The sequence below is a fragment of the Monopterus albus genome, unplaced genomic scaffold (assembly GCF_001952655.1).
Source record: "Monopterus albus unplaced genomic scaffold, M_albus_1.0 scaffold176.1, whole genome shotgun sequence".
Lineage (NCBI taxonomy): Eukaryota > Metazoa > Chordata > Actinopteri > Synbranchiformes > Synbranchidae > Monopterus > Monopterus albus.
Window position 1 is genome coordinate 375,654 of NW_018128056.1, and position 27,960 is coordinate 403,613.

Genomic DNA, 27,960 nt, shown 5'->3' on the forward strand with positions numbered 1-27,960 from the left:
ATCAGAACCTGCAAGTTGAATTGATTTTCTTGTTACAAATTACGAGAAACACTAATCCAGAGGGCATGTGAGAAAATAGCAATTGCAGTTACTCGGGAGTTTTGTTCCACCAAATACATTACATACAGAATCAGTCTCATATCTCACTGGTGACACTTTTACAGACAAAACGATGCTATGTACATTTCAGAATTAAATGATGAATATACAGTTTTCCCCTCAGCAGATCAGCCGTGTAGCGTTTTGACAGAACAATCATCTGTCCAAATCAAGTCGGTGCAACACTGCAACTGATCCTCCTCTCCTCGGCTTCTGCCTCCTGTTAATCACAGAATGTGACTTGACAACTATTTGAAAAAGTGCCCATCATTCCCTTAGGCCAGATGACTCAGCCAGTATGGCTGCCACTCCATCACAGTGGGCTGGCCCAAAAAGGTTCCCTTATTGCTCCAATCACTCTATCACTACTCCCCTTCATCTCCCTGCTCATAACTCTAAGAACTAATTCTCTCTGACTGCAGCCCAACTTCTGAACTGGGTCACTGGTCTTGCTTTGCCGAGACAAAGTGTGCTGTTGCTTTTCATCTTTTTCAGCGGCCTGACTGACAGCTCTGACAGCATGAAGGGTAGAAGAGGAGTTGCTGTGCTGTGCTTCCTCCCCCTCCTGCTCCACTGTGGTTTAAACTTTCTATCGAGTTCACATACCCCATACAGTCTGCATGCACTTCTGCCCTCTCATTCCCTGCCCAATCCCACCATCCCTCTGCGTCAACGTCACTGTTGCAACCCTCGCCCCATTAGCATAATACTCCCATTCCCTTGCTGTCTCGGTCCTTCAATTTCAGACAAACTGCTCTGCATAGTGGGATATGCTTCTTCTGTGACTGTATTTGTTTTCCCACCCTATTTGTCCCACTCTGTGAGGATGAGGTTGCAGGGACAGAGAGAGATATGTGAACGAGATACAGAGTAATGGTGGGAGAGATGAAGTGCAACACTGTCCATCTGCATGGCTGACTTGCTCAAACCACTTACCCCAGTGATCTATAATGTGTTAGTATCTTACCACTTTTACACCAGATGTGCTTCTGTCTCTCAGACACACACACACACACACACACACACACACACACACACACACACACACACGATGGCTTTAGGGGAAAAGCTCGGAAATGGGACCATTCTAGTTATCACTTTGTTTTGTTTCTACTTTGTTGACACTCAAAATACCACATGTGCATACAGGAGCAAAATGTAGACCCAAACCTAACCCTCAGTGGAAGCACAGGCAAGCTGCCATCTGCAATGACCACATAAAGAAACATAAAGATCATCCGTGCTGGAGTATCAACTGGGATTGGTATAAATGCGGGACAGCTCAGAGCAGCTGGGGCTTATAGATTGTGTTAGAGACTTGTAATAGCCTAAACTCCAGTAAGTGCCTGCAGCTCTAAGCAACTGAACTGAGTAATATATCTGCTGTCAAAAATGCAGTAAAAAGAATAAAGCGTAAATAATAACCTAGAACAACTTGCAGTCTCTTTTCAAACATAAAGAAACTAAACGACCAAAACTAATACCCCTGCAATACCACAGTAAATCCACAGTCATCACTTATTATCATCAGTGGAAGGCTTTCACTTTGAAGCAGAACAAGACACAGTACCATTACAAGTAGACTTCTTTCAGTAACTTTTGTTTTCCAGCAGCTATTTGACCTGCAGATACACTGTAGCCTTATTCAGCCCTTACTTTGTTTTTTAACACAGTGCAGCTGTTTGAAGCAAAAACACTGGAGGCACTCTAAGGAAACTGCACCAACATGAACATTGGGATGAACACATTGATAAATATTGCCTATCTAGATCTGACTCATTTAAAATTGTTCTTATCCACATACCGGATTACATGATTTTATCGGTTTAGATATTCATAATACACACCTAATCTGAATAAAAGCTAAAAAACAAGTAGGTGATCAAACTAGGTCACTTTTTCCAGGCAGTGTAAATAAAGATAGCCATACGTGATCAGAAAAACTAGAGGACACAAGAGCAGTGGGCCAAACATGCCATTGCAGTCAACTACCTTAATTGTCAGTCTGTCTGTCCGTCTGTCTTCCTCTCAGACTTATTGCTACCATGTGCTGCTAGCACATCACTGGACAGATGTGAGGGATGGAGGATTTACTTAACTCTATCCAGCAAGGAGAGCAGGAAGGAAAACAGCATATCCTACAACACCTGTCACATGTCAACAGCAGACCATTGCTGTGCTACATCGCCCTCTGTCGGTCACTGGGAGTACAGAGGAGCGGCTCCACAACGTAGGCATCTAAAGCAAGATGTTAACAATTGCTCACTGGCTCCATCAGTGCAAATATGCTAAACCATAAATTTTCTTGAACTACAGCACAAAGGTTTTAATTAGTGCTGACACACTGAATCATATACCATATGGAAAGATAGTAAACACAAGCAGGATAGCAATAAATATTCAAGGTCACTTAAAGTGATTGTGCAAAGTGCTATGTGGTTGATTAATAGACTGGACCATGCCTATGAGCAACATACAGCAGGTTTAATAACTACGTGCGTGTGCATGAGCTGGTAATACTCATGTTGTGGGGACATAAATCTGTCACACTGTGGGGACTTTCCATCCTTCTGGGGACAAAAAGAAAGTGCCCAAAATGTAAATCTGAAGTGATGGAAACAACTGTGTATGTGTGAGCATGAAGGAGAATACAGAGACAGATTAATGGATATACTCTGGTTGGGTACTGACTTACTGTATATCATGAGTGATATTTCTTCTCATCTGCTTTGCTTTTTTCTCATCTGAGAAAAGATAAAGCAGTTTAATTTTCACTGTACTTATGGTACCACTACAGCTACAGAACAGATTTAGTAGTAGTATGCAAACAAATATTTCAACTACACAACAGTACGTAAAGTAGTGAAAACCATCTCACCGTTCTGACCATCAACATCGAAAAGTCACACATTAACAGCAGTAGGACAGTAATATATATATATATATGTAGGCCACAGACAAAGGCCATTCTGTTTCAATAGTTAATACACATTTTGCTTATAACAGTATACTTTTATTCAAGTAAAAATTGTGAATCACTTGTTGTTTACTTGTTGCAGATTATCTTCTCTTACTTAAGTAATAAGTCTCCTGTCACTATGTTCAGAAGTGCACGCAAGGCAGATGCAATGCAATGCTACCAGTAGAGGGCAGCAGACCTCTTGTCACGTTCTCTCAGCTCCCAGTTCAACCAGTCAGTCAAAAGATTATCTTTTTGATGCAAGGGCCAGTGCACTCCTCCATTTAGGAGGGACAATAAAAGAGGGCGGACTTTTTTTTTTTTTGGCTGTACAAGCTAAGTACCTGATTGGTTCAAATCTTCTGACTACTTTTTTCCCCCCTCACTGAACTTTCCTCTATAAGACCTTTACTGATATGAAAGCCTCATTCTTCTGATGTCTGCAACAGAGCTCAATTGATGGAATTACTCAGTTGCAGGAGAAGAGAAAACTTTAACACTGGATTTACTTTTACGGTGGAATATCGATTCTACGATTTGATTTTATGCTGCATCATTCCACATTTTGGTTCATTTTTTTAGCCACACTCAGCTTTATTTTTAAGCTTTTTAACGGTTTCTGAACTTAGGACTAATAGTCTTTACATGCAGCTTGCATGATGGTGAACTCGTGTCTCCACCTGAGCGGCTTCCTCCTCAGCTCTCTCGGCTGGCTGGGCATCGTGATCGCAACTGCCACCAACGACTGGGTGAATATGTGCAAATATGGTTTGAACACCTGCAAGAAGATGGATGAGCTGGGAGCCAAGGGACCCTGGGCAGAGTGTGTCATCTCCACAGGACTCTACCACTGCACCTATCTAACACAGATCCTGGATCTGCCAGGTAGACACTGTTCTGTTTATACATGTACATTTGGATGGTATTCATACTGTGATGTCTTGCTTGGTGTTGAGTGATTAGGTACATCTTATTTCCACCACTTCTCCTTTCAGACCCTAGCACCTGTTCTGTCCAAACATAAAACTAGACATTAATATTTATTTCTGATTTATCAGTTAAGTTATCAAAATAGTTATTTAACTCATAATGCTATTTATTCCCGATGTACTTGAACATTTTCAATATGAAAGGTTTTATTTTCTTTGCTTTTTGACAGTATTATCATATTGTGTTTTTCTATAGCCTACATCCAGACTACTCGGGCCCTGATGATCACAGGGTCAATCCTGGGTCTCCCAGCGGTGGGGATTCTCCTCATGTCTATGCCCTGCATCAATCTCGGCAACGAAACCCAGAGCTCCAGGAACAAACGCACCATCCTGGGAGGAGTATTTATACTCGTAGTTGGTAAGAAAGGCAGCTTAGTGAATATAAACCGAATGTCACAAAATGCTTACAAGCTGTTGGGAGTACAGGATGCTGAATATGACATATTCAGACATGTGCACATACTTATGGGTTCCTGTTCCATTAATCCTTCCCCCCAGAGCCCATCAGATTCCTCCCCTCCACCTACTCTCATCCACACCCTAATTTTGCCCTAAGTCACAGAGACAACATGGAAACCCACTCCCTCGATTGTCCAGTGTACTGTGCTTATAAATAACTGACTCACGCAGCAGCATTTTCCAATGACCCTAAAATAACACTTCCACCTGGGTTCTTTTTCTTTTCCACTCCCCTGGCGAGTTCATAGCAAAGCTGTTTCTCACATGTGTATTACACCCATTAATCACATCATCCAATTACCATTCTAACATTTTGAGTATATACAAACAAAATAGCACTCAGTTACATGATCTTCTGTTTTGTTCTGGGGAATATTTTCACATCAGAGAGGATTTGTTTGTGTGCTTGTTTGCAAAAATAACAGCAGAACAAAGATTCACTTGCCATAGCATGGCTGCCTCTGTATTAGCACCAAAATCATGCCAGCAACAATAAGCTTAACGCCATCTAAACGCCCCAGTTACCAAAAACTACTTGACACATATCACCCACACCTTTCTAAGGCATTTCTCAAGCTGGTCAAGAACAGCAGCTCCGATCACAGACTGCCCCAAAATTCACATGTACTAGTCACAAAGCCTTAACTACCCACTCCTGGGCTTACTAGAAGATCCAGACACAACATAGGCATTGCTTAAAACAGGAAACCAGTTTAACAGCTGCTTTACTGACAACTCATCTGTCCACATGTGAACTTGGTCGGAAAGTGGCTCATGAGTTTTCTGCAAGCCGAGGTTTCCACCGGAGATACTGGCCGCTACAGGTCACCTTTTACCCTTTAGAGACACCCGTTTTATCCAACTTCTTCTGCTTCACCTGCGGCTTGGAGACGCCAGCATTCCCCTACAGGTGTCCAGAGTCCGAATCCGGCTCGAGTGGAACTTCTCAAAGTACTTCTTCAGATTGTTAGTGCTATCCCATGTTTAAAGTGGCATTCTACTTTGGCTGAGGGTAATTTCTCAGTAATGTTTTCGTTCTCTTCAGCAACAAGATGATAAAAAAAAACGGGCACTACCTCCACTTGACTATTGCAGGTGCGCCGAGTTTTTCCAAAAAAGGAAAAACAGGAAGTGACCGTGAAAAACAGATGTTGTTGAACGGCTTCCGTTGGATCCGGGTTTGATAACAACGCTGGAACAGTTTCTGAAATGTTGGGCTCATTTTGAAAAGAAATTGTCAAAAGAAAGTAACTAGACGAATATAGTAATAAAATACAAGCTAACAAACGCACACTAGATGGTGCTTGTAGTGTAGTTCGACAAATCTGTGTAAATCTATTTTTAATCTTTCATTTTTAATTATTTTATTATTATATAATCATATAACATGCCATGTCATCCCAATTTGTTAAAGCGTATTGTATTTGTCAGCACCATTTTGCACTCTTACAGTGTATGTGCTTATTAGTTACTTTAATTTATACCATTTTGCTTCACTACTTATATACTAATTTTCTGTGTGGTGATGCTTCATGAACTCGTGCAAAATGTGAATTTGTTATATTCAACACCACCATTTTGCCTTCCCAATTTAATTACACTTTCTAAAGTATGACCGTTTAGTTGCACGGTTTTATATTCCATATTTAACTGTTTTTCTGTGTGTTTCTCCTCAGCACTGTGTGGTATGGTGTCCACAGTTTGGTTCCCCTTTGGGGCCCACCAGGAACATGGCCTCATGTCATTTGGCTTCTCCCTCTACACTGGTTGGGTGGGCACGCTCTTCTCCCTGCTGGGGGGGTCCATTCTCACCTGTTGCTCCTCAGAGTCATCCTCCTCTCACTCCTACCAGGACAACAACCGCTTCTACTATTCCAAACAGGGAGGTAGCAACGTGCCAGCCACCTCCTCCACCAATCACGCCAAAAGTGCCCACGTCTGAGATGGGAGAGATTCTGAATCCCACACGGGCTTTGGAGACTGTAGTTAGTTTGTATATAGAGACATAGAGCAGCCTACACCAGAGCACACAAACACACATATTCACATTCAGTGCAATCACCATGACATGCAAACCTATACTGGGAAGAGGAGACACATAAACACACATGTTTGTTGGTGCATGTGAAGGACAACACACAAATTCTTGAAGGAGCACATAAGCATACATACTGTAAAAGAGACACTCGCACATTCAAACACACAAAGACTGTTTTCGGTGGAGCTCTCTTTTTTTTTTTTAAACCAGTGGATTGTTTTTGTATCTCAGAGCTGATCTTCCAGCCTCTTCATCTTGGGTGTGGTGTGGACTCCCCTGATTTGTTACATAATTGTACAGGCTCCCAAATAACTGCCAGCACAGCAGTCTGAAGTCCCGGTCGCCTGAGGCTTCGTGAACCAAAGTATTAATCTCCTATGTTACTTCTATTTTTCTACTGTGTACCTAGAGATGAAGTCTTATGAATGCCTTTGTTGAAAAATATGTTTTTAAACCATATGATATAATAATCTATTGTTTTGATAAGAGCAGGGTATGACAGCACTACATTATGTTTGAAATTTTATTGTGTTCATATTAACAGTGTTTATGTATATTGATTTTTTTGTACAGTATTGTACAGCTCTCTGGTGCATTTGCCTCTTGACTTGATTTAAAAGGCAGCAATGTTTTTTTTTTTCTCCTACTGCCACCGCAGGATGACTGTAGGATGAAGGGAACATCAATTTCACAGCATAGCTCCAGCAAGCAGTATTGGGTCTCTATTAGCCTGTGCACTGGTTTAGCAAAAATAACTTGTCCATACGTGTGTCATCTGATAGGGAGATTTAATAATCTAACGTTGAAAAATTCAAATTTGTTTCATTACTAACTTGCTTCTATTTCAGATAACAACAGAGATCAAAAGAAGTATATCCTGTAACTGTGATAAAATCATCAGTGTGCACGGAATCGGCGTTATGTAGATTAGATTGTCTTGAGGGAATATGATGACTGTAATGCTAAACATCTCACAGATGGACTCTGATATTCCCAAGACAAAGAAACCTGATCTTTCCAACTCAGATCCACACAGAAGCAGTATTAGCTGGTTATTTATTATTTCACTGATGCGCTATTGTTAGATTTTCTATAATAAAGACAAAAGAATTAAAACCACCTTTGTTGGGGGTCTGTCAAACTGAGTTAATAAGATGATCTCATCCCACACATCACTTCTCATCCTCTCTGGGTGTTTAGTTTGAATCAGACACAAATACAAATGCAGGAGGCAGAAGCTGAATGATGTGTGTTACTTTTGTGTGTGTGTTTGTGGTCAGCAGGGGAGGCCTAGTACAGCGTGACTCTTGGGAACAGCCTCTTCTGTGCTGACCTAACTCAAGGTCACTGAGTCACATTACAGATATGAAACATTAGTAACAATTCCTATATTACATTTACACACATACTGACATTACTATTACACTCAGAGCAGTCAATAATCTGTCACAAATCTGCACTGAAAAGCATAACAGAAAGATTTTTCCAGTACAGTGATTGCTGTACATCATACACACAGATATACAGAATGCAACAAAGAAAGATAATTGTGTTCAGTTTGTTGCCGACTGTGTGCTCCTCTGTCCATATCAAGGTCCCCTAGTCAAATCACCAATACTACATGATACTTTGGGAACAATATGTGCTATCTCATTGTCCTCAGCTTATCTGAGGACACCCACACACACACGATCATGTCCTTGCTACATACTGATCTCCACTCGGTTACTGTATTTCTACACATTAATTTGTCACTTTACAGTGTTTGTTTATTTCCTGGCATGTAATCATGCCAGTGTGTGCATTCCCTAAATAGTAATACTGCTCCAGACATAGAGCCATTAAGTTTGCAGGAGGCCAGTGGGATGGTGTCAAGCTATCTAAAAACAATTGTCTAAGAAGACATTTAAACAGAAATGGTTTTAATCTCCTCTTTTCATACACAAGCTTCACTGCTCTGTGATATTTAGTCTTTTCCAGCAAATTATTATTATTTTTTTATATCCATGTCCATCAACCATCTGCCCAGAATACCATTCCACAATATTCTGAGAATATCCATGAACTGTTCCCCTTCCACTGCATAGCTGAAGAGATCAAAAACCATAGCAAGCATGTTACAGCAGTGAGTTTCCCAGTAAAGAGGGAGTGAAAGTGAAGACCTCTTATCTAAAAAGTTGTGTTATGGTTTATTGAAACAACACTGCTGTTGGTTTTCTCACACTTTGTTGTTTCAGAATGTTCCACTGAATTTCTCCACCTCAAGTTGCTGATATTTCATTCTTCGTGCAAAGACATGAGAGTAGCATCATCAGAGGGACAGTGCCACATACCACAACCCTTATATATAGCCTGTCAGTTTTCAGTGCTCATTCCTAGATGAGCCTCTGTAATATAAAACACAAACCTGCATAAATTCTGGCTGCTCAGAGACTTTGGGGCAACATTGGGCCTGGTGTTTCATTACAAAAGACGTATCACCCGGTGCAGCGTTTCTATCACAGTTGACCAACTTAAACCAGGAGCTGGCAGCTGACAGACACTGACCGAGTAGAGGCAATTCATCATCACTTTTAGTCTCTGTATGGAGATTGCTGAAAATGTTGTTAATATAGAAAATGACCAGCCTTATCCTTTAACAAAAAAAGGTCTAAAGAATTCCAGCCTTGTTGTCCACAGGTTTAAGGAGAAATTTTTGGGTAGCATTTGTTGCTCATCAGCCCCAACTAGATTCCAAAGCACTTCGCTCTTCTATGTCTGGTAAACACAGAAAACTAAGTTCAACACCAGAGTTTGTTTTCCTAACTTACAACCATTCATAATATCCCTGTGTAACTGTACAGTATATGTGTGTATGTGCATATTCATCTGGAGTGTGTGAATAAATGAGCCAGCCTCTGGTATTTGCAATGAATAACTTTCATTGTTGGAAGCAATATCAACAACTCAGCAAAAACAACGCACCCAGGAGCAAAATAATTATACATATGGAAGAAACTATTGAAAATTTAACATTAAAAAACAATTACATTATACAGCTTTGTGGCAAAATATACAGAAGAGAAAAGGAATATCTAGTTGTTGCGAGAGAAGTCGATCTCAACAAGCCTGACGCACACTGACTGGACGCTTGGCCACAGCAAATACAGAGCACAGGAAGAACATGGCACACCTTCTCCAAGACAAAATAAACAAATAGTAGCTGACTTTAAAAGCAATAGTGGCAATATTAGATTATTCTTTTAGTTTGCTTTTCATAGAATTGTATTAAACGTTTGTGCATATTTTCTGTTGTACTTTCACTCCTAAACCTTCTATGGTCCTACTGTATTAATGTCTAGAGCAAGCATTCCAAAATCCTTCAAAGGAAGGGATTAAGGGCTTTAGAAATAAGCTTTATCTTTTTAGAGAGACTACATTGTTAAAAATATATTTTTAGGAATTTTTTTTTAGCTTCCCAGGCCTCTGTGTGATTAAACAAAAGTACAGAAAGTGAAGGCTGATAACTCCTCCCAGGTCTTTTGTGCACACGTACCCAAGTAGGGCCAGTGAATGGGAAACAGCTGTAGAAAAATACTTTTCTTTTAGTTCACTTCTTCTTTAATGTTGTACTTTTTTCACTGCATCATCTCAGTGCTAAACAAATGCATCTGCTAGTATTTGCGGTCTAGACTAATACTTTTCAATCTTTTAACGAAATACTCGGACTTAACTTACAACTAAAATTGCACTGTTGACTAAAGTCACAGAAAGGAAAAAGATCAGTCTCTTGTGATAAACTGACATTAGTAGCTTATTAGCATCGTTAGCTCTGTTGTACGAGTGTTCTCGCTGAAGAAACTACAGTCTGCTGTATTTGAAAAGTAAACAAACAATATGGACTTTGGCTTGCTGATGCTGTGGTTGAGAAAAAGGATATACAGGACGTAGGTATAGTGTAAGTGGTGGAAGGAGTTAAGTCATCCCCACGCCTGTGTGTTTGCTACATGTTGTACTCCCTTTTCAAACAAAGCCTTGGTTCCCATACCTGGGTAAGGAGATTATTGAATGAGTTTATAGAAGTACAGCAGATAATATGTGAACTGAATATATTATATAACTGAATATTTGAACTGAATTCAGTGTAATATTGAGTTGTAAAGTAAAAGAGTGGTTTGGGTTTGAATCTGAAAAGAAATTAGCATTGTGCAAGGAATACAATATCTCTTAGTTCAGTTCACTGGTAATAATCTTGAACAAGGGTGTTTTGTTTTCTTAAAGCTGATTCAGTTGTAATACACCTATTAAATCTGCTGACAGCACAGAGACCATGGTTCCCAGGTTTAACTAAGCCTGCGTTTGGTTTGGTTTAGTTTTCTGTTATCTCTTGTTGCAGTCGCCACATGCAAGTACAACAATTACATCTCGGCCTCGTGTATGAGGGCATGCTACACATTCACCGGACGGTCACATTGAGGCGCACGCTCAGGCCACAAACACACATTACACACGCGTACACTACATGCACTCACACACGCTTAATGCATACACACAAAGCAGATTATGCAGAAAGCCGGCTGCACAGTTCGGTGTCAGAGGCATGGCGCGGCCTAGCTACTGTTTGAATGCAAAGCAACAGGATTCTTTTAGCTGAGTTGGGAGGTGATCTGGGTGGGGGGGGCTATTTGGCTGAACAGTACAACTGTGTTTAGAGGTGAGATATAGTGTGCAAACATGGATGTGCTATTTAACAACCCTGTTGTTAAATCGAATTCTGCAAAACCTCATATTATGATCAATGGCAACATATCCATATATAACATAAAATATTCATATCTACAACACCCATGCATTTCAACCACAGTATGATTCAGTTTAGGAAGAGATTGTGGTTATGGCAAATAAACTACGGTGAAGGTTTGGCAGCTAAAACAACTAAGGTCATTGTAATTAAGGCAACTTTGATTGCTGTTCTCAGGGCTGTTGTCAGGATTTAAGAAACTTTGAGATCATTGGGTCCCAGTCCCCAAGCTGCAACCCTACTCTCATATCAAAATTTAGACCAGACACAAAAGGCAAGTCAATACATTTTTTTTAAATCCTATTTTGTGTACATATTATTTGGCTATTAAGGATTTTATTTTATTGTTGTTGGCCTTAACGTATTAAAATGAAACTATTTTGAGTTGAAAAGTACTGGAATCAGTTTGTAACTTTTAACTCCCAGAATAGGCACAGAGAACATGACCTACAACTCATGTCTCTGCATGAAAGATAGATGGGCTGGGTTTGGGGACGGGTATCACAATCATTACCGCTGGACAGCATCAAAGGGCCTCTTCCCATCTGAAGGAAACTGATTGGTAAGTGTGGATGGATGTGAGAGGAGCAGAGGCAGGGCGGGACTTGAGTGTGGCATCCTTAGATTTAGTGCATTACACAAATAAGGCTTCCCTGGAAGGGAGAGATGCAGCAACAGGGGCCACAAAGAAAAGGTACAAGGAGGACAATCAGGGCAGACAGCAGCAGCTATTGTAGAAGTGCCCCCACCCTCAATTTAATTATAAAACCATATGCTATGTCAACCTTGTCTCCTAGAAATTACACCTGTATACAGTTAAACTGCATTCTGAATTACGTTAGGAGACAGGGTTGGCTATTTGGTGTATGCCAAAATCCTTTACACTAGCATAACTGTATACATTCTGAGTATGGAATCAAACCACTCACCTTGGCAGCATTAGCGTGCACATCCTTCACAATGAGCTATACAGCACCATGATTTGATCTGAGGTGCAGCAATAGTGTAGGTGTTGTACTATGTAGTGTGGGACTTCAACACTAGCTACATGCATACACAGATGTGGTAGAGAAGTAAAAGCAGGAGGGGGGGAGGGGGAGAAAGAGAGGGTTAGATATCAGTTCACTCAATGTGAGAGTAAAATGTATTTACAACTTATTCTTTCTAATGGTCTGTATGAAAATAACTGGTGTCCGGAGAATGGCTGAAACAAGCTGTATGTTTCACATTTTAAAAAAAGCAAGTCTCTCCACAGCATTATTCATATTTTCTATGGACCTCCCTCTTGAATCAAATAATATGAGTTTCTTTCTTTTAATTTTCTGCAACAAAAATAGAAAGGAAAATAGACTGCCTCCCACTTTCTAATATTTTTGAGCAGTCCCTGATTGTTTTCTTCATAAGCAGAAGACAAAACCCATTTACTGAATGAACTGATTCTTTCCCAGTTCTCATAAACAGCAAGAAGTGCATCAACTGAGAGACAAGCAAACAGAAAATATAACATTCATTACAATATACCATGCAGGTTGTCAATTAGGACTAAACCTGTCATCTCGCTCTCTCATCCCCTCTATTCTGGATTGCTTTGTTGCTGGCGGATTGATTCCCTATATTCTGCGCCATGGATTGCTTTGTTGCTGGCGGATTGATTTTGAGCTTCATGCTGAGGCAAAGAGTGGGAAGAACAAACAAAACAAATACCTACACATACACAGTACACACTTTGTAGCTACACACAGACATGAGAATCAATGTAAAAGGTGGAGTTTGATTGCACATGTACCCTCACAAGTACACCGGGAAAAATTAAACTGGAAATCAGACACAATCAGAAACTCATCATACACATACAGTAGATGAAGGCACTATTGCAAGCAAAGTCCAAGTACTATTTGTGACAGAAAACATTTGCCAGTCAATTCCTGAGTCCCTTGGGCTAGATGTTAGGGGTCAGGGGAAATATTTTAAAGTATTCAGAAGTCTTTTTTTGAAAAGCATGTGTATCAGTTCCTGTCTGCTGAAAATGAAACAAGTGGAAAAAGTCCAACATGGACATAGGATATAGCTTGGACTTGGCATGTCATCTAACTTTCCTTTCTATTTGTGTTGAAACAGGAAGAGAGCTGCTGATTCATCTGTCCCTCACTCACCAGCTTCTCCTCTCCTGTAACCCGTACCTTCCTAGGTGACTGTGCACAGTGTCACATGGTTCACAGTGCATTGAACCACATTATATTGTCTCTCCCGCTATGTCCGCACTTATCTGTCTGGCCTTTCTTTGCGTAGGATGCAAAAACTGGGGATAACAAGTGACTGTGACAAGACACTCATGACCTTGAGGTCCACATTTGCTACGTGAGCAAAGAAACCAAGCACAGCACAGTAAGGTGAAAGAAAAGCCATTCCACTGCCAAGAAACAATCTAGCCCAAGGGTTAGACACACATACACACACACACACACCTATGCACAATTATTCCAATTATTCATGCATTCACACTACCGTTTCCCTCCCTCCTCCCCCCCAGGCAGCAAGACAAGGCAGTACATTCTGGGTAACACAGAGTCAGTCTCTTCAGAAATCCATCGGATCCTCCTCAGCAAGGCCGTGATTGGAAACGGTCCTACCACCACCTTTTGATGGCATCCCGTCACTCTCAGGTTTTGCCTCAGGGGGTGGTGTAAGCCCTGATCCCCCCTCCGGTGTACCCCAGGGGTCAGTGGTAGGCGGGTAGAAATCATCGTCAAAGCCGCAGAAGCTTTCGTCCACGCCTTGATCATAGCGCTGGTAAGTGGAGGCGTGCACCTCATTCTCTCTGGCTGTGATCTCCAGTGTACTGTTCCACATGCCATAGCCAAAGTAGATGAGCACACCTGGAGAACACAGATACATTTCAATATATATAAAACCACAACAATAACTATAGTGTATTAGAGATTCTGGCAAGATATCAGGAGCTCAAGCACAAATTTGAATGCAGGGAGTAAACATAACCTCTGTACCAACATCACAACAATTCATCCCACTCTGAGTGACTCACAGCAATCCGACTCACACAGTGAAAACAGAAACACAGATATCCACCAGCTGTTGTGTAAAAACAAAAACAGGTATCATGAACACAAGACTGCATGAATTCTGTTTTTAGATAAACAGTAAAAACCTGCATAGAAGCAATGGGACTTAAATCATAAGTTGAATTCAGTAGGCAAACACACAAAGAGACAAACACAACTGCACAGATACACAACTGAGGCAGGAAATAAACATGGAATGATTGTTCCTTGTTTTCTATAAATAAAAACAAACAAAGCCAGTAGATTCAAACTCCTCACTGAACCGAGAGAAATCCACCATTTTTGTATCATTCCATGCTTCATCAAAACACGGCTAGTTCCCATGTGTCCAGGATGGTAGTCTTAAACACTGAAATGCACAACCATGAGGCTTACCCACAAGGCACCAGATTGAAAATCGTATCCAGGTAATTGCAGACAGTTTAAGCATGAGGTAGATGTTGACCAGCATGGCTGAAGCAGGTACAAAGGGCACACAGGGTGCCATGTAGGGCAGCCGCTTGGGGTTCTCTGGCTGCTGGAGGATAATGATGATGAGCAGGGCAATGAAGATGATAAGGAGGATTAATAGCAGCAGAGCCCACCAGCGGCCCTCCCCGATAGTGCTCGCTCCTGGAAGGTGAGGAAACCAAGAAAAATAATGAAAGACAGTTCATTTATGGCTGCACTACACTGTAAATTCCTGTGTGAATCTTGTTAATGTGTTCTCACCAAAAATGATGAAGGAGCAGAAAGCGAAGAGGAGGATGAAGAGGAGTAGCACGCACACAGTGACAGTTTTTCCTGTGGCCGGAGTTGGCCTGTCCATCTTTCCTGGGAGGCCCAGTCGGATCCTCAAGGTGTAGTATCGCGGTCCAATCAGCTTCTTTAACCGCCGGGACATCCCGCCCTCCGACTCCTCTGCTTCAATGCCTGTGGTCATATCCACCGTGCCATAGTTTGGGTGGCTGGCGGTGTAGGCGTTTTTATCTGGTTTGCCAATCAGCATCTCATTGTCACCCAGCGACGGCAGGTTTTTGGCTCCACAGGTGTTAGTGGCCGGACTTCCGTACTCATCGCCCTCACTGGCCGGCGAGCAGGCATCTTTCTCACACTCAGCCAGAACGCCTTCCTTTCTCTTGTTGTTCTGCTCTTGAGAAAGGAAGTTCACAAAGCCGTGGATGTCGCCCTCAGGTTGATAACGTAACAGGAGCACACACAGACTCACCTGCAGACCAGGAGGGGGAACAGTTTAATTTAATTTGTCTGTTTCTTTTTGTTTTACTTTGGTGACTACGCACACAGAATGGAGCATTGTTTTAGTTCAGCTTGGTTATTAGCATTTCTATCATGCATCAGTACCAGCAGCTCGCTGATATCCTAGCTGACAGGCCACCTGTCACAACACTTGCTGCCACTGCTCCCTACATCACAACAACCTCCTTTGTATACGTTTCACCATATGGTATTGCTAAATTTGCTCTGGGTTTTGTATATTTACAGCTATCTCACACAGTATTTCTGTATAATCAATACATTTATTTTTCCAGAAAAATGTTCAGTTCCTTCAAGAGCAGAATCTTTTGTACCCAATGTGACTGTACAAGCATTTTCTTCATTCTTCATTTGGTTCATATCAAGAAACATTGTAGCTGCAACTCCTGGGTTATAAAGGACTGAAAAGAAATCTCTAACATAGTAAGCTAAGTGAAGTGAGTCAGCTGCATCCTATAAAATACCCATATGGCCTGTACTGTATGTATGCCCACCATCATGACCCACCGCTCACCAGGGTATAGGCCAGCAGCGTTCCTATAGACATCATCTCTATGAGATCTCTGAGGCTGACCAGGAGGGACAGGAGGGCAGCCAGAAAGCCTGACACCACACAGGCAACAGCGGGGGTCTCTGTGTAGGAAGACACATGGGCCAGGAACCTGAACACACACCAAGATGAACAGACTGAGACACCTTCACACATCTTCAGCACTAATTTAATAAGCATATAACAATAAACAGTTGTGTGGACTGACTTAAACAGTAGGCCATCCCCTGCCATGGCATAGATGACCCTGGGCATGGGGAACAGGGACCCCAGGAGGGAGACAGTGAGTCCAGCTATAGATCCTACCGCCACGATATACTTTGCAAACATGCAGCCATGCAAGGCAAACATCTCCATCAGTGGGGCATCTGCATCAATCTCATTGTATGGCACCATCAGGGTCAGGATTACAGACACCTGCATGGAAGATGATAAACACACAGACTTGGTCAGTTATGGGTACAGCGTTCCAATTCAGTATTCACTTTTGGGAAAAAAAAATCTAACCTGATATTTATAGTGAAATCTGGCTAAAATAGATGTGTTGATAGTGTTGAGTGACATCCTCACAACCTAGGATTGCATAGCTATTGTATTCAGATTGCATCACATCTAAAAATGTTCATTAGTCATGTTTCTCTTTCTGTGTTGCTGTGTGCTGTGTGTTTTTTATCCCTGCACCTGATGTGTGAAGTAATACAGAACCATCTGTCATAGATACTGTGCCTCAAAAGAGAGGGATTTGCTTGAAAAGATTACAGGAATTTAAAAAAAAAAAAGACTACCCCTAAGATGAAGATGGATATTTGCCTGGTACTATTTCATCTTAATCCAGTCTGGGTGCAGGCTGGTATGAACCAGTCAAAGGAGACTTTACTAATCTATAGGAAATCATACAACAAATCTGGGGTAAACGTCTTTCCTCCCAAAAACAAAGATGATCCCAAACGGCATTGTTACAGCGCTCATTTTAACTCGCTGTCAACCACTTTTCAGTTTGCACATTCATATCACGTCTTGTTGTGATTAAAGGTTTTACAAAAACATGATCTAATACATTTAATGAATTTACACTGACACCCACAGAGCATGGGTGTGAGGAAACTGTGTCTTACACCCTCTCAGTGAGATGTACTGAATAACCAATTTCACGCACACACACAAACAAAACAAAACACACACACACACACATAGACACACACAAACCAGATTCAACATGTAATGAATTTAATGGTTAAATATATTCTGGATCTTGAACTTCAGCAGCTAAGGATTCCTGATGTGAGCAGAAATCTTAATCCAAGATGCAACAGAGTGAGACAGATCAAAGAAAAACAGAGACTGAGAAAGGCTAAGAAAATACATTTTTGAGTACAAGAGGGTACTGGTATGGGGCAATAAACGAGACTGAGACATAGGGAACGAGCAAAACAAGAGTAGCTGAGTTTTGAAGTTAATGCGATCTTTGCGACCCCCCGCCCCCCTCAAAAAATTCTTCTTTCTGATAGGCTACAGTTTCAGGGTACCCATGGCAACATCCATCCAGCACAAGCTCAATATGTAAAATGAATACAGATCAGAGATGGGACACACAGCTGGAGAGCAGGGGGAAGCATTTTGATGTTTTCAGCTTTCCCTCTTTCTGTCCAACACTTCTCAAAATGTGGTGCAAGACTTTCAGACTGTATTCAAGCTATTTCAAGCAATTCTCTTGATCACCCTTTATTATTATTCTTAATAATAAACATTAGTTTTTTTCAAACAAACTGAATTTGGAGCTGTGGTTTTAGTCTACCATCTTCTCACAACTGATGTGTGATTTATTGATTTGTGAAACCCAAATTTGATTTTCTCGTCACTGAGCTGTCTCACCTCAGTACCACGGAAAATGTGTTTAGTTGTGGCAGCACTGATACTTTGAATACCAGGAAGGACTGTTTTGCATTCTTGAATGTCTTCAAACCACTTTTAACTTCTCAAATGTTAATAAGGGAAAACAAATAAAGCATTTACTGTTAGTGCTAGTGGATGGAGTGTGTCTGTGGTCTCCAAGACAACTTACAGAGACATAGGCAGTGAGACAGGTAATGAGTGAGGCAGTGATGGCATAAGGGATGGATGTGTTGGGACTCTTGGCTTCTTCTCCTGTTGTTGCAATGATGTCAAAACCAATGAAGGCATAGAAACAGGTCGCTGCACCCTGCATCACCTGGAACAAACGAGAAGCAAGAGAAATGAAGGCTTACACAAAGACCAGAAGCAGATGGGGTATAATCTACCTACACACCGGCCCTTCATGTTTTACTTGCTTGCACATGAGTGTGTGCATACCCCCGACCAGCCAAAGGGCAGGAACCTCCCCTCGGCCCAGTTCTCTCCGTTGACAAAGAACAGCCCAGCGATCATCATGAACACCCACACTATGAGGTTGATGACGTTCAGCATGTTGTTGAAGCCCACAGAGTTCTTCACTCCTAAAGCCACTATCACTGTCACCAGCAGTGCGATCAGCAGCGCCAGCAGGTCTGGGTACGCCTGCTCCCCTTTACCTGAGGGGAAATACATGCATGCTCAAATGCAAACCTTTTTTTAAAATATGTATTACTCATTATAGTGATCTTACGGACCTTCTCCAGATTTATAAACAACTTCGCTCACTACAATCCTCATCAACAAGTCTAGCAACCATTAAGCCCAGCACAATAGGCGCCAGGGCTGCACCAAAACTCTGGAATTCACTTCTCCCTCACTTCTGAACATTAGACTCCATTACATAATGTTGTGTTTTTATTGTAATTTTATATTTTACTAATGACTTCGATGTAAAGTGACCTTAGGCGTCATGAAAGGTGCCACCAAATAAAATGTATCATTATTATTATTATTATTAAATTCATAGAAATATTGAGAAAAGCCAAGTTGACTTCTAGGATTAAAACAGTGCTCTTCTGATCTATCCACCCACAACAGTGGTCCTCAGGTTAATTCTGGCCCTTGGGTCACAATTAGTTGAAAACCCTTGAGCTAAAGCATTACATTGAATCTTAACTAGTCACTCAACACAGTAACAAAGCTCAGCAACACATGTTTGCACAAGAACCCACTATGATGGAAACTAATGAGACATATTTTGAGCTGAATTCTATTCCTCGGGGGTGTGGATGAACAGGAGTTTTTCTCCAGCAGGAAAAGGAAACATGAACTTTCCATTATACTGTGGAACAGCTGGCCATGCTGCTTGGCATGTTACCATTACCACTGCTTTGTCAGTGTCCAACAGGAAGAGACTGTCAGGGTGGTGTCCCCCAGATAGGAACACAGCTGGTGCACATGGCAACTATAGTATAACACCAGCGTAGCAGGCGTTCACCTCTTGGTCTTGTATATGGCAAGGAAAACTGTTGCATCAGTCGTCTAGAAATCTAAGATGTTACTTTCCATGATGACATGATTTCCAAGACAAGCAGTGAAACATCAACTGGATGCTCCCTGGAACAGCACTGGCATGGGTCGGGTGTTTTCCCAGACGGTGTCATCTCACAGTGACGTTCAGCATCTATTCTGTGATACAGATGACTCTGTGACTCTATTGTGTAGCTAACATGTTCAAAATTGCAGGGAGGTATGCTCAACTGCAAACGGCACATTGCAAGTACTGTTGTTTGTTCAGTGCCTGCAGTTACTACAACATTTTGCTTCTGTTAAAGTAATGCATGACTATAAGAGGTGAGCAACATTACTACAGAAAAGACTTCATGACAGCAAAGATAGAACTTATGAAATCTGCTCCTTTGAGTCAACAGATGCAGATGGCATACAGTAACTGTTACTCAACCCCGGAAAACAGAGGTTCAAGCACCACAGCAGGAAGCATCTGCCTTGTACACCTATAGCTACGAGGACAAAGCTGACCTTCTTGTGGAGAGTGAGAAGGAAAGAGGATCATCTCTCTCCAGAGATCACTTTGGAGAATGTGTGTTAATAGAAATCTTTACTTGACAGTTGATGATAGATGTATTAGTGAGACTATATTCTTCCTAGATAAAAGAAACTCCGCATTTTTGCTATACCCTACATGATTGTATTTGCCATGTGTTAGTTATTTCCAAGGAATGAGAGGAAAAGATAATACATTTTCTTACTTCACATTCTGACTTCCTATTACATAACAGCTTCCTGAAAGCATCCCTACTTTATCAGTGACCCCAGCAATGAATACAAATCTAAAACTTGATCCACATCAAATATTAGTCCAAATCCTGAAACTAAAACTCAAAATAACTTTGTTTCAAACTGCATTTTTTCTCTACAGGTACAAGACTGTGTGCCACTCACCCAAACTGTTGAGTGTCCCGATGTGTGAAATCATAAAGTCGCTGATGCTGTGATTGGCCAGCGAGTCAGCCATGCTGCTGAGAGCCGACGCCCCTGCCGCTGTGCCAATCAGATACTCCAGAATTAAGTTCCACCCAATGAAGAATGCCACGCACTCCCCCACAGTCACATAGCTGTATGTGTAGGCTGAACCTGTGGTCTTAGGCACGCGCACCCCAAACTCCGCATAACACACTCCTGAGGGACAGAGGGGAAGACCGGGATGGACACACATACATGTAAAAATGGATACGAGTGTGTTTCATATTATAGCTTTACCTTTATAAAGTCTTCGCCCTTGTAATAACTGCACAGGTATTAAAAGGCTCTTCATATAATATTGGTGTAATGGTGATAAAACTGACATTATCCAGTGGACTATAATACATTTTGTCTAGTGTGTGTGTGCTTGAGAGAGAGAGAGAGAATTTAAGACCAGAAATACAATCAGTAAACTAATATGTGTACAGTATATGCATCTGCTTCAGTCTCACCTGACAGTATGGAGGCCACAGCAGCGATAATGAAGGACACAATGACCCCTGGACCAGCCATCTCCTTGGCGACCAGCCCCGAGACCACATACATACCCGTGCCAACGCAGCTTCCCACTCCCAGCGACACCAGGTCCACTGTAGACAACACCCGAGCTAGTCTGGTCCCGTGGGAGCTCGTGCCCGACATGGCCGAATCCAACATGGACTCCACAGGTTTGGTCCTCAGGACACGGGATGTAAAGGCATTCCATGTTGCGCCCCACTGTATCCTGCGAGGGTCCAGCTTTCCTACTAAACTGCTCATACTGAGGTCAAAAGTTCAAGGATCAGAGTGAAAGGGAAAAATTTCCTACTGGTTCCTTTTCCTTAGTTTTTTCACAGTTTACTTGAGCAAACAACTGCACTGAGCACTCAGGAAAAGGAATTATTCCCAATCAAAATGATGGAGGAAGATATCAGTTTTCTGCCACCTCACTCTCGTCCTGCTTTAGAGGAATGCCATCTCAGGTTTTCTCCACATGGTGAGATAGAAAGCTATCTGAAAAATAAAGGTGTGATGATTAATTTTTGCCGCATTTCACAGCACATTGCCTTATGCTATTTGTCTAACACAGTGCTTAGTTTTGAGTGAATATGCCAAGACAAGAGCCCGGTGGTGGAAATGTATTACACATTTGTGTACAAATGAAACATACTTGAATGAGGATGCATCTAATTAGCAGTCCTCTCCCCGTAGCCCTGTTGTTATAGTAACCCAGCTCACTGGTGATAGCAATGGACACTAAATCCCTTTCTCTTGTTTTTATGAGAGAGAGAGATGACATACAATTCTACTTTACATTTTCCAATATGTTTAATCTGTGAGCAAATAAAAATCCAAACAGACATGCCAAGATTTCACTGTGCTGAGGGCAAAATACAGCGGGTTTGTGATATGGGTCTATAATACTGCCTGTTATCTTTACAATATAATTACAGACATTTTATACACTGCTCACATTACAGATTTACTGCATATATATGTAATAGAATCAGTGTTACTACAGTACTAACTTAAAAGTATTTAATTTACTAGGGTTTTATATTCTTTTATGCTACTCCATTAGATTTTAGGTTGAAATGTTGTGGCCATTATATCACTGAAAATATTGTGTTGCTAGTTTTATTTAAGAAAGGATCTGAAAAAAACCCCACAACTAATAAAAAAAATAAAAAAACACATTAAAATGCTTCCTCATGTTTAGAAAATATGTCCTGAAGTCCAGATTACAGTAAATCGACAAAATGAAACTCATGAGTGCCAGAACAATGTCAGAAATGTGTCTGTGCAAACTGGTTAACAAAAGAAACATGCAGCTGAAAATGTATGGCAGGAACTAGCAAAGCAATTAAAATCTAGAGATGAATTTTTGCAGAATAATAATGACTCTTTAGTACGGTACTTTTTTACAATAATAGAGCCTTTTGAAACTGTGGAGGCTTTATTATACTTCTCCGTAGCTTTTCCATGATGTCACTGATGTCATATTAGTAATAGTTTGCTAATAAAAAAGGGCTATTGTACAGTACTTATCAACTGCAGCCCAGTCCACCTCATGCTCTTCCTCTCTCTATCGCTTTAGCGCTCACCATTCATCCACTTTGAACAACAATCACAAGTTGCTGAACAAACACACATTCACATGCAGCGTACCCACGTTGCCTCTCACAGCTATAATATGAGCCCCTCAAATGATGACTGCAATTACCCAGCAGTTTTATGAGAGTAGGCCGGGGCTGCTATTGTCACTGCACTTAGCGGGAATGCAAGCATGTGCATGTGATGGTGAATGTCAGGCGGGGTGATGTGCATGTATTGTGGTTTTGGTGTAATAAGGTTTCACAATTCATGGACAGAAAGAGAGACAAGAAGACACGACGTGTGACATGAAACTGATCCAAACAAATAGCGGTAACACAATGTGACAGAGTTGGTAAAGTCACAGCCAAAATATGAACCTTTATTAAACTCAGAAGTAGAGGTGAGGCAATTATGACTTTCCTAAGATCCCACACTCAAAGGCATGTTACAGCGTTCTTTTGTTAGGCAGCATAATTCTGGTAATTAGTCTAAAAGGAAATTAAATTACACAGTAGCACTTTAGTTGGTCCATAGATTGTCAGTAGCCTCATGTGCTAGGTTGACGAACCATGCAATCCTAAAAGTACCGAACTTTGTCCAGAATTGAATATCTACAAATAATTTTTCACACTACAGCCCCAAACATGCACGCTCCAAAGACTTGGATATACACAAATACAGAGAAACAATGTCACAGTTACACAATGATAGACTTTTTATAAATCAAGCACACACACAGTCAGCAGCACAGATCAACACTCTGTCATGACAGGATCATTAGTGAGTGAGTGAGAGTGTGTGTGTGTGTGTGTGTGTGTGTGTGAGGAGAACAGTCGAAAGATGAATCAATTAGTAGGACAGGATGAGGAAGATGAGCAGACAGAAAAACAGCAAATCTGCTTTTCATTAGTGCATTGAGCTTTGATCCTCTTGTTGGGCTTTGTCAATAAATGGGTGTGTGTGTAAAAGACAGAGTGTGTGTGTGTGTGTGCTTGTGGAAAAGCCAGACAAACCCTTTTAGACCTTTAAAGCGAGACACCGATACATACACACGAATCCAATCACATTCAGCGATGCTTTGAAAAACGGCACCTTGGAATGAAATACACCCTGTCTGAGATTGTTTTGCTTATGGGACGTGTATTACAGTAAGTTCTCTTTACACACACACACACACACACACACACACACACACACACACACACACACACACACAGCCTTTTATGATTCCATATCATAAATCAAATCTTGCAAGCGGTCTGTTTTCCAAAAACCTGTTACATTTTAATATTGCCTGACTAGTTTCATCGACTGTGACCACCACCTGCCCTGCGTTGAGTGTGCAGTGTTTGAACAGCGGTAGATCAACAAAACAGGGCTGCACAAAGCACTGCGGCAGCAGGTGCTGCCTCTGTTCGGTGCTGGAAAACTGAACTCAGTTCACTAACAGTCCTCAGTGTGATAAAGGCTAATCCACGAGCATTAAAGCTTTGTAGCAACTGAGGCAGTCACTGTCACAGTTACATATAAACAACTGATATCTAAAGCGTTACAGTTACATTGTGATCTGTCCTGTTCTATTTAATAAAGGAGGATAAAGGTCTGGTGTTGTGGAGGTTATTCTAAGACTGCTTTTGTGGCTTGGAGTCTTTACACTAGAGTTACACTCAAAAGGCCTAAATGAAATCTATTAGCGTGCAGACCTACTCATATAATATTAGGAGGTCAAGATTACAGTCACTCATCTCAAGCTATCCTAAAGGTTTTTGGGACTTTTTAGCTGACCGTATAAACAAAGTACCCTGCCTCTGATGGCACAGTCTGCCACAGCTATCTGTAGCTACACTTGCATGTAGCTGCACTGTGCTGTAATGCAACTGTTGCTTTTAAGTAGCATTTTAATCCTTTATCTATTTGTTTGCATTGTGTTTAGCACTTTGAATTGCCTTTGTATATTTGCCTTGCCTCATGTAGCTCAGATACGTAGGAGCACAAACTAATGATAACCTCCAGACTTGTCCTTTTTCTGTTCTGTTTGTATGTTTAGTTAGATGGCAGCATTTCTATGCAATTTGGTGGAATGCTACAGATCCAGAGCAACATACATACAAAAGCAGATGCTGATTAAAATGTCTAATTTGATCATATTCAAATAAACCACACTGTATGTGAGCACTTGTTTAATATTACTGAGGATAATACAGACAACATTTTACTGTTACTATCTGAGAGGTACATAACATAATTACTATGAGGCAATTAGCTTAGCTTAGAATAAAGACTGGAAACAGGGAAATTGTTAGCCTTGCTCTGTCCAAAAATCTGGAGTCTCGTACCCACTCTAGTATAACATTACAGCAAACATTAGCAAAACCAGATTGGCTGCAAAAAGGTGACAGCTGGGCAAAACAAAAGGCACTTTTATTATCTTGCTGCCACTTAAAACTGTATAAGTTATAAAATACAGTCACGGCCCTTAGTGCAAACAGGTGACATGTTTTCCAGGTGAGAGAGCTTGCATATGTGCTAAGCACAGATATGAAAGATCCATCTTGTCCTCTAACTCTCAGAAAGAAAGTGTACTTCCTAAAACATCTAACTGTTCCTTTTAGCTTGACTTTCTCCTGTTGCACCCAACTAAAAAAATTTATTCCACTGCCTGATCTTAGATGTTGAATCATTTATTGAGGCTATAAATTTCATATCTGTTGAAGCATCTAACCATGAAATCACTCATACCACTGATGCTGAAGCTATGAGTAACAGAAAGATGTGAAATAAGTCTGCCATGTCCCAGTGTGGGAGCAATACACTGCTGTTGTGTTTACAGCCGCCCCGTTTCACACAGACAAGCAGTGTAATTGAATTCTGAACAAGACCTTTTCAATATTATAGCATTAAACAAATACCCATTATCTTCTTGGTCAGAGAGCTACTGTTTAAAAATCAATAGTTGAACCCGTCATCATAATCATCAGCTCTACCACCACCTCTAGCATTAGTGTGCGTCTTCTCAAGATAAGAGAGCTGTCAGAATATTCATCCTTGTGTCCGATCAGCCGTGACTAAGCCTGTCTCCGTGTCCACTCCTGCCTGCGTCTGAATTACCGGAGGAATAACCTAATTGAGCTCGTGTTGCATTTACAGTAAGGGCTGCATTGGCTTACTGTAATAAAGCTGAGAGCCCTTATGATTCACTCAAATTCAACCTGGCAACCAGCCTGCATCACGTGGCTGTAGCCCCAACAAAAATCAGACCTGGCAAGCATCCCTGACCCTGTTCTCACGTCCTACAGACAGAACAGAAAGGAGCCAACTCATCCTCATTTGGTATAACACCCGAGTCAGCGAAGTCGCTGTGCTGTATTAGTTGATTTCTCTTGTTCCCTCAATCACACTGTTTCTCTGTCACTCACTGCCTAAAACTAGCTGTTTTGGCAAGCTGCTTTCTAGGAAAGTCAGTCCATCGGTATTTTGTTTTGTACCGACGTTTATGGTTCTCAGATGATGCATTCCACTGACTTTTGACAGTGTCTTGCACGACCATGAGCTTCACATTGATGGTTTTGAGTGAAATGTCTCAACAACTATGGGATAACTATTACATGTCTGTCTGCAGACAGACAGACATATAGATACTGTAGATAGATAGATATGAAACATGCATGAGTTGTGCACACCTGCATGAATGATGCACAGCTCTACTTAAGAGCCTCTCAGTGCTGAGATTTATAAGGCCAGCCTCTGTGGACTGTTACACAGCAGTACTTAAAGCACCATTCAGTCTACAGTTTACAGTCACTCTGACTAATAGTATATTCATGCTCATTTAATCACTGCTGTCCCCATCTCCGTAGTACTTACTGTTAAATGTAGTCTATGAAACACATCTGATTTGTAATACTGTGTTATTTTAGGTCAAAAACAACAGAACTTTATGTAATGAAATACATAAACCCCTAAAAAGCAACATACAGAAAACCTTAAAGAATATCAGCAGTAATTGGCTGGTTTCAAAGTGGAGATGTGGAGCCCTAAATTCATTTTCTCCTGCCTGACTGATTTGGATGACTGTCTGGCTGAGTCGATGCCTTGGCTGGCTGGCTGGCTGGCTGGCTATGATCTCCCTATCTGACAAGCTTAATGAATCTAATTTTTTATTTGACACAAAAAGAGAAATTGCTGCCTGCCAGGTTGCTTTCATCGCCTGGCACACTTCAACTATCCCTGTTCATCTGAACTTTTCCTAAACTGATTGCTAATTAGGAACAACGATGCTCCCCTCAGCTTCACCGAGGCGGCTACCTGACTGGCTCAATAATTTGATGATTATGTTGGTTTATCTACATGGTGTAATGGAACAGCAGAGGATACACTACGCACCCAGCATGTCAGTGTGCAAAGGGAAAGAAAACAGTAATCACAGTAATTGGATCATTTGTAAAGTCTAAATTTGATACACAGCATAAACAAAGAAATGTCTGTCTGCATACTAGTCAACATTCTGTCACTTCTGCACATTTATTTCAATGTCTCACTGACAGACACCATTAGAACTGCTAAAAGATCGATATAAACACAGACACGTCCCTGTGCCTCAGTTACTTGACTGTTGGACCAGTTGGCTCATTTTCTGGCCTGCTGATGGATCTGATTCACTTCCAATAATGACATTAAGCCAAAACATGTTGATCTGTAACAACTGACATAACAGAAATAAGAAAAACTATGGTTGTGTGTCTGTTTGAGGTACATCACCCCTATCTGTCAAACATTTCCAAGGAGAAAGCTGTTGGCTTTGGTGCCAGGACACAGACACATTTCTCTGCATGTCTGACCTGTCAGCCAGCCTAGTTCACTCTCAATTTGGCCTTTCATGTCCCCATCTATCTTGCCTTAATGTAGCACAGTGGGAGCCTGAAGCTCAAAGCACACTGGATGGGGCTCCAGACTGTAACATAAATAAAAACAACAGTGCCACTCCCTCCAGCTCCCTGACAAACCAGCCGTATCGATGACATCTCTCTCCGTGTGACCTTAAGCTCTAAAAAACAACAGGGTCATTTCACACACTCAGGGCAGCTGTAGACAAACTAGATGCCTGAGTATAAACCTGGTTCCAGACAGTCAGGATCATGCTGACTATTCCTTTAACAAAGAATAATAGAGTAAGGTTAAAACACTTATGGAATATGAAAATACTGTCAGTGGTTGCCAGAACTATTTTTCTCTGTAATGTTGTTTCTAGTGATTGAAT

General features: G+C 41.3%; 2 protein-coding genes across 4 annotated transcripts in view; one reads left to right on the forward strand and one right to left on the reverse strand.

The window, feature by feature from the left end:
- The first annotated feature begins 3,470 nt into the window (after positions 1-3,470).
- Positions 3,471-7,667, forward strand: cldn11a (claudin 11a). Its single transcript, XM_020616639.1, has 3 exons — positions 3,471-3,943; positions 4,244-4,408; positions 6,186-7,667. The coding sequence occupies exons 1-3, from the start codon at positions 3,715-3,717 to the stop codon at positions 6,449-6,451; spliced, it is 660 nt and encodes a 219-aa protein (XP_020472295.1). The 5' UTR covers positions 3,471-3,714; the 3' UTR covers positions 6,452-7,667.
- A 5,274-nt stretch (positions 7,668-12,941) lies between these two features.
- slc7a14a (solute carrier family 7 member 14a) overlaps positions 12,942-27,960 on the reverse strand; it is a 19,288-nt gene continuing 4,269 nt past the window's right edge. For all 3 annotated transcript variants that reach the window (XM_020616636.1, XM_020616637.1, XM_020616638.1), the window contains exons 2-10: positions 21,080-21,620; positions 20,547-20,783; positions 18,543-18,760; positions 18,274-18,420; positions 16,420-16,628; positions 16,176-16,323; positions 15,119-15,614; positions 14,783-15,019; positions 12,942-14,203 (exon numbers count right to left, since the gene is read on the reverse strand). In XM_020616636.1, the coding sequence (XP_020472292.1) occupies positions 13,905-14,203; positions 14,783-15,019; positions 15,119-15,614; positions 16,176-16,323; positions 16,420-16,628; positions 18,274-18,420; positions 18,543-18,760; positions 20,547-20,783; positions 21,080-21,386 (2,298 nt within the window). In that variant the 5' untranslated portion in view covers positions 21,387-21,620 and the 3' untranslated portion in view covers positions 12,942-13,904. The remainder of the gene's footprint in view (positions 14,204-14,782; positions 15,020-15,118; positions 15,615-16,175; positions 16,324-16,419; positions 16,629-18,273; positions 18,421-18,542; positions 18,761-20,546; positions 20,784-21,079; positions 21,621-27,960) is intronic.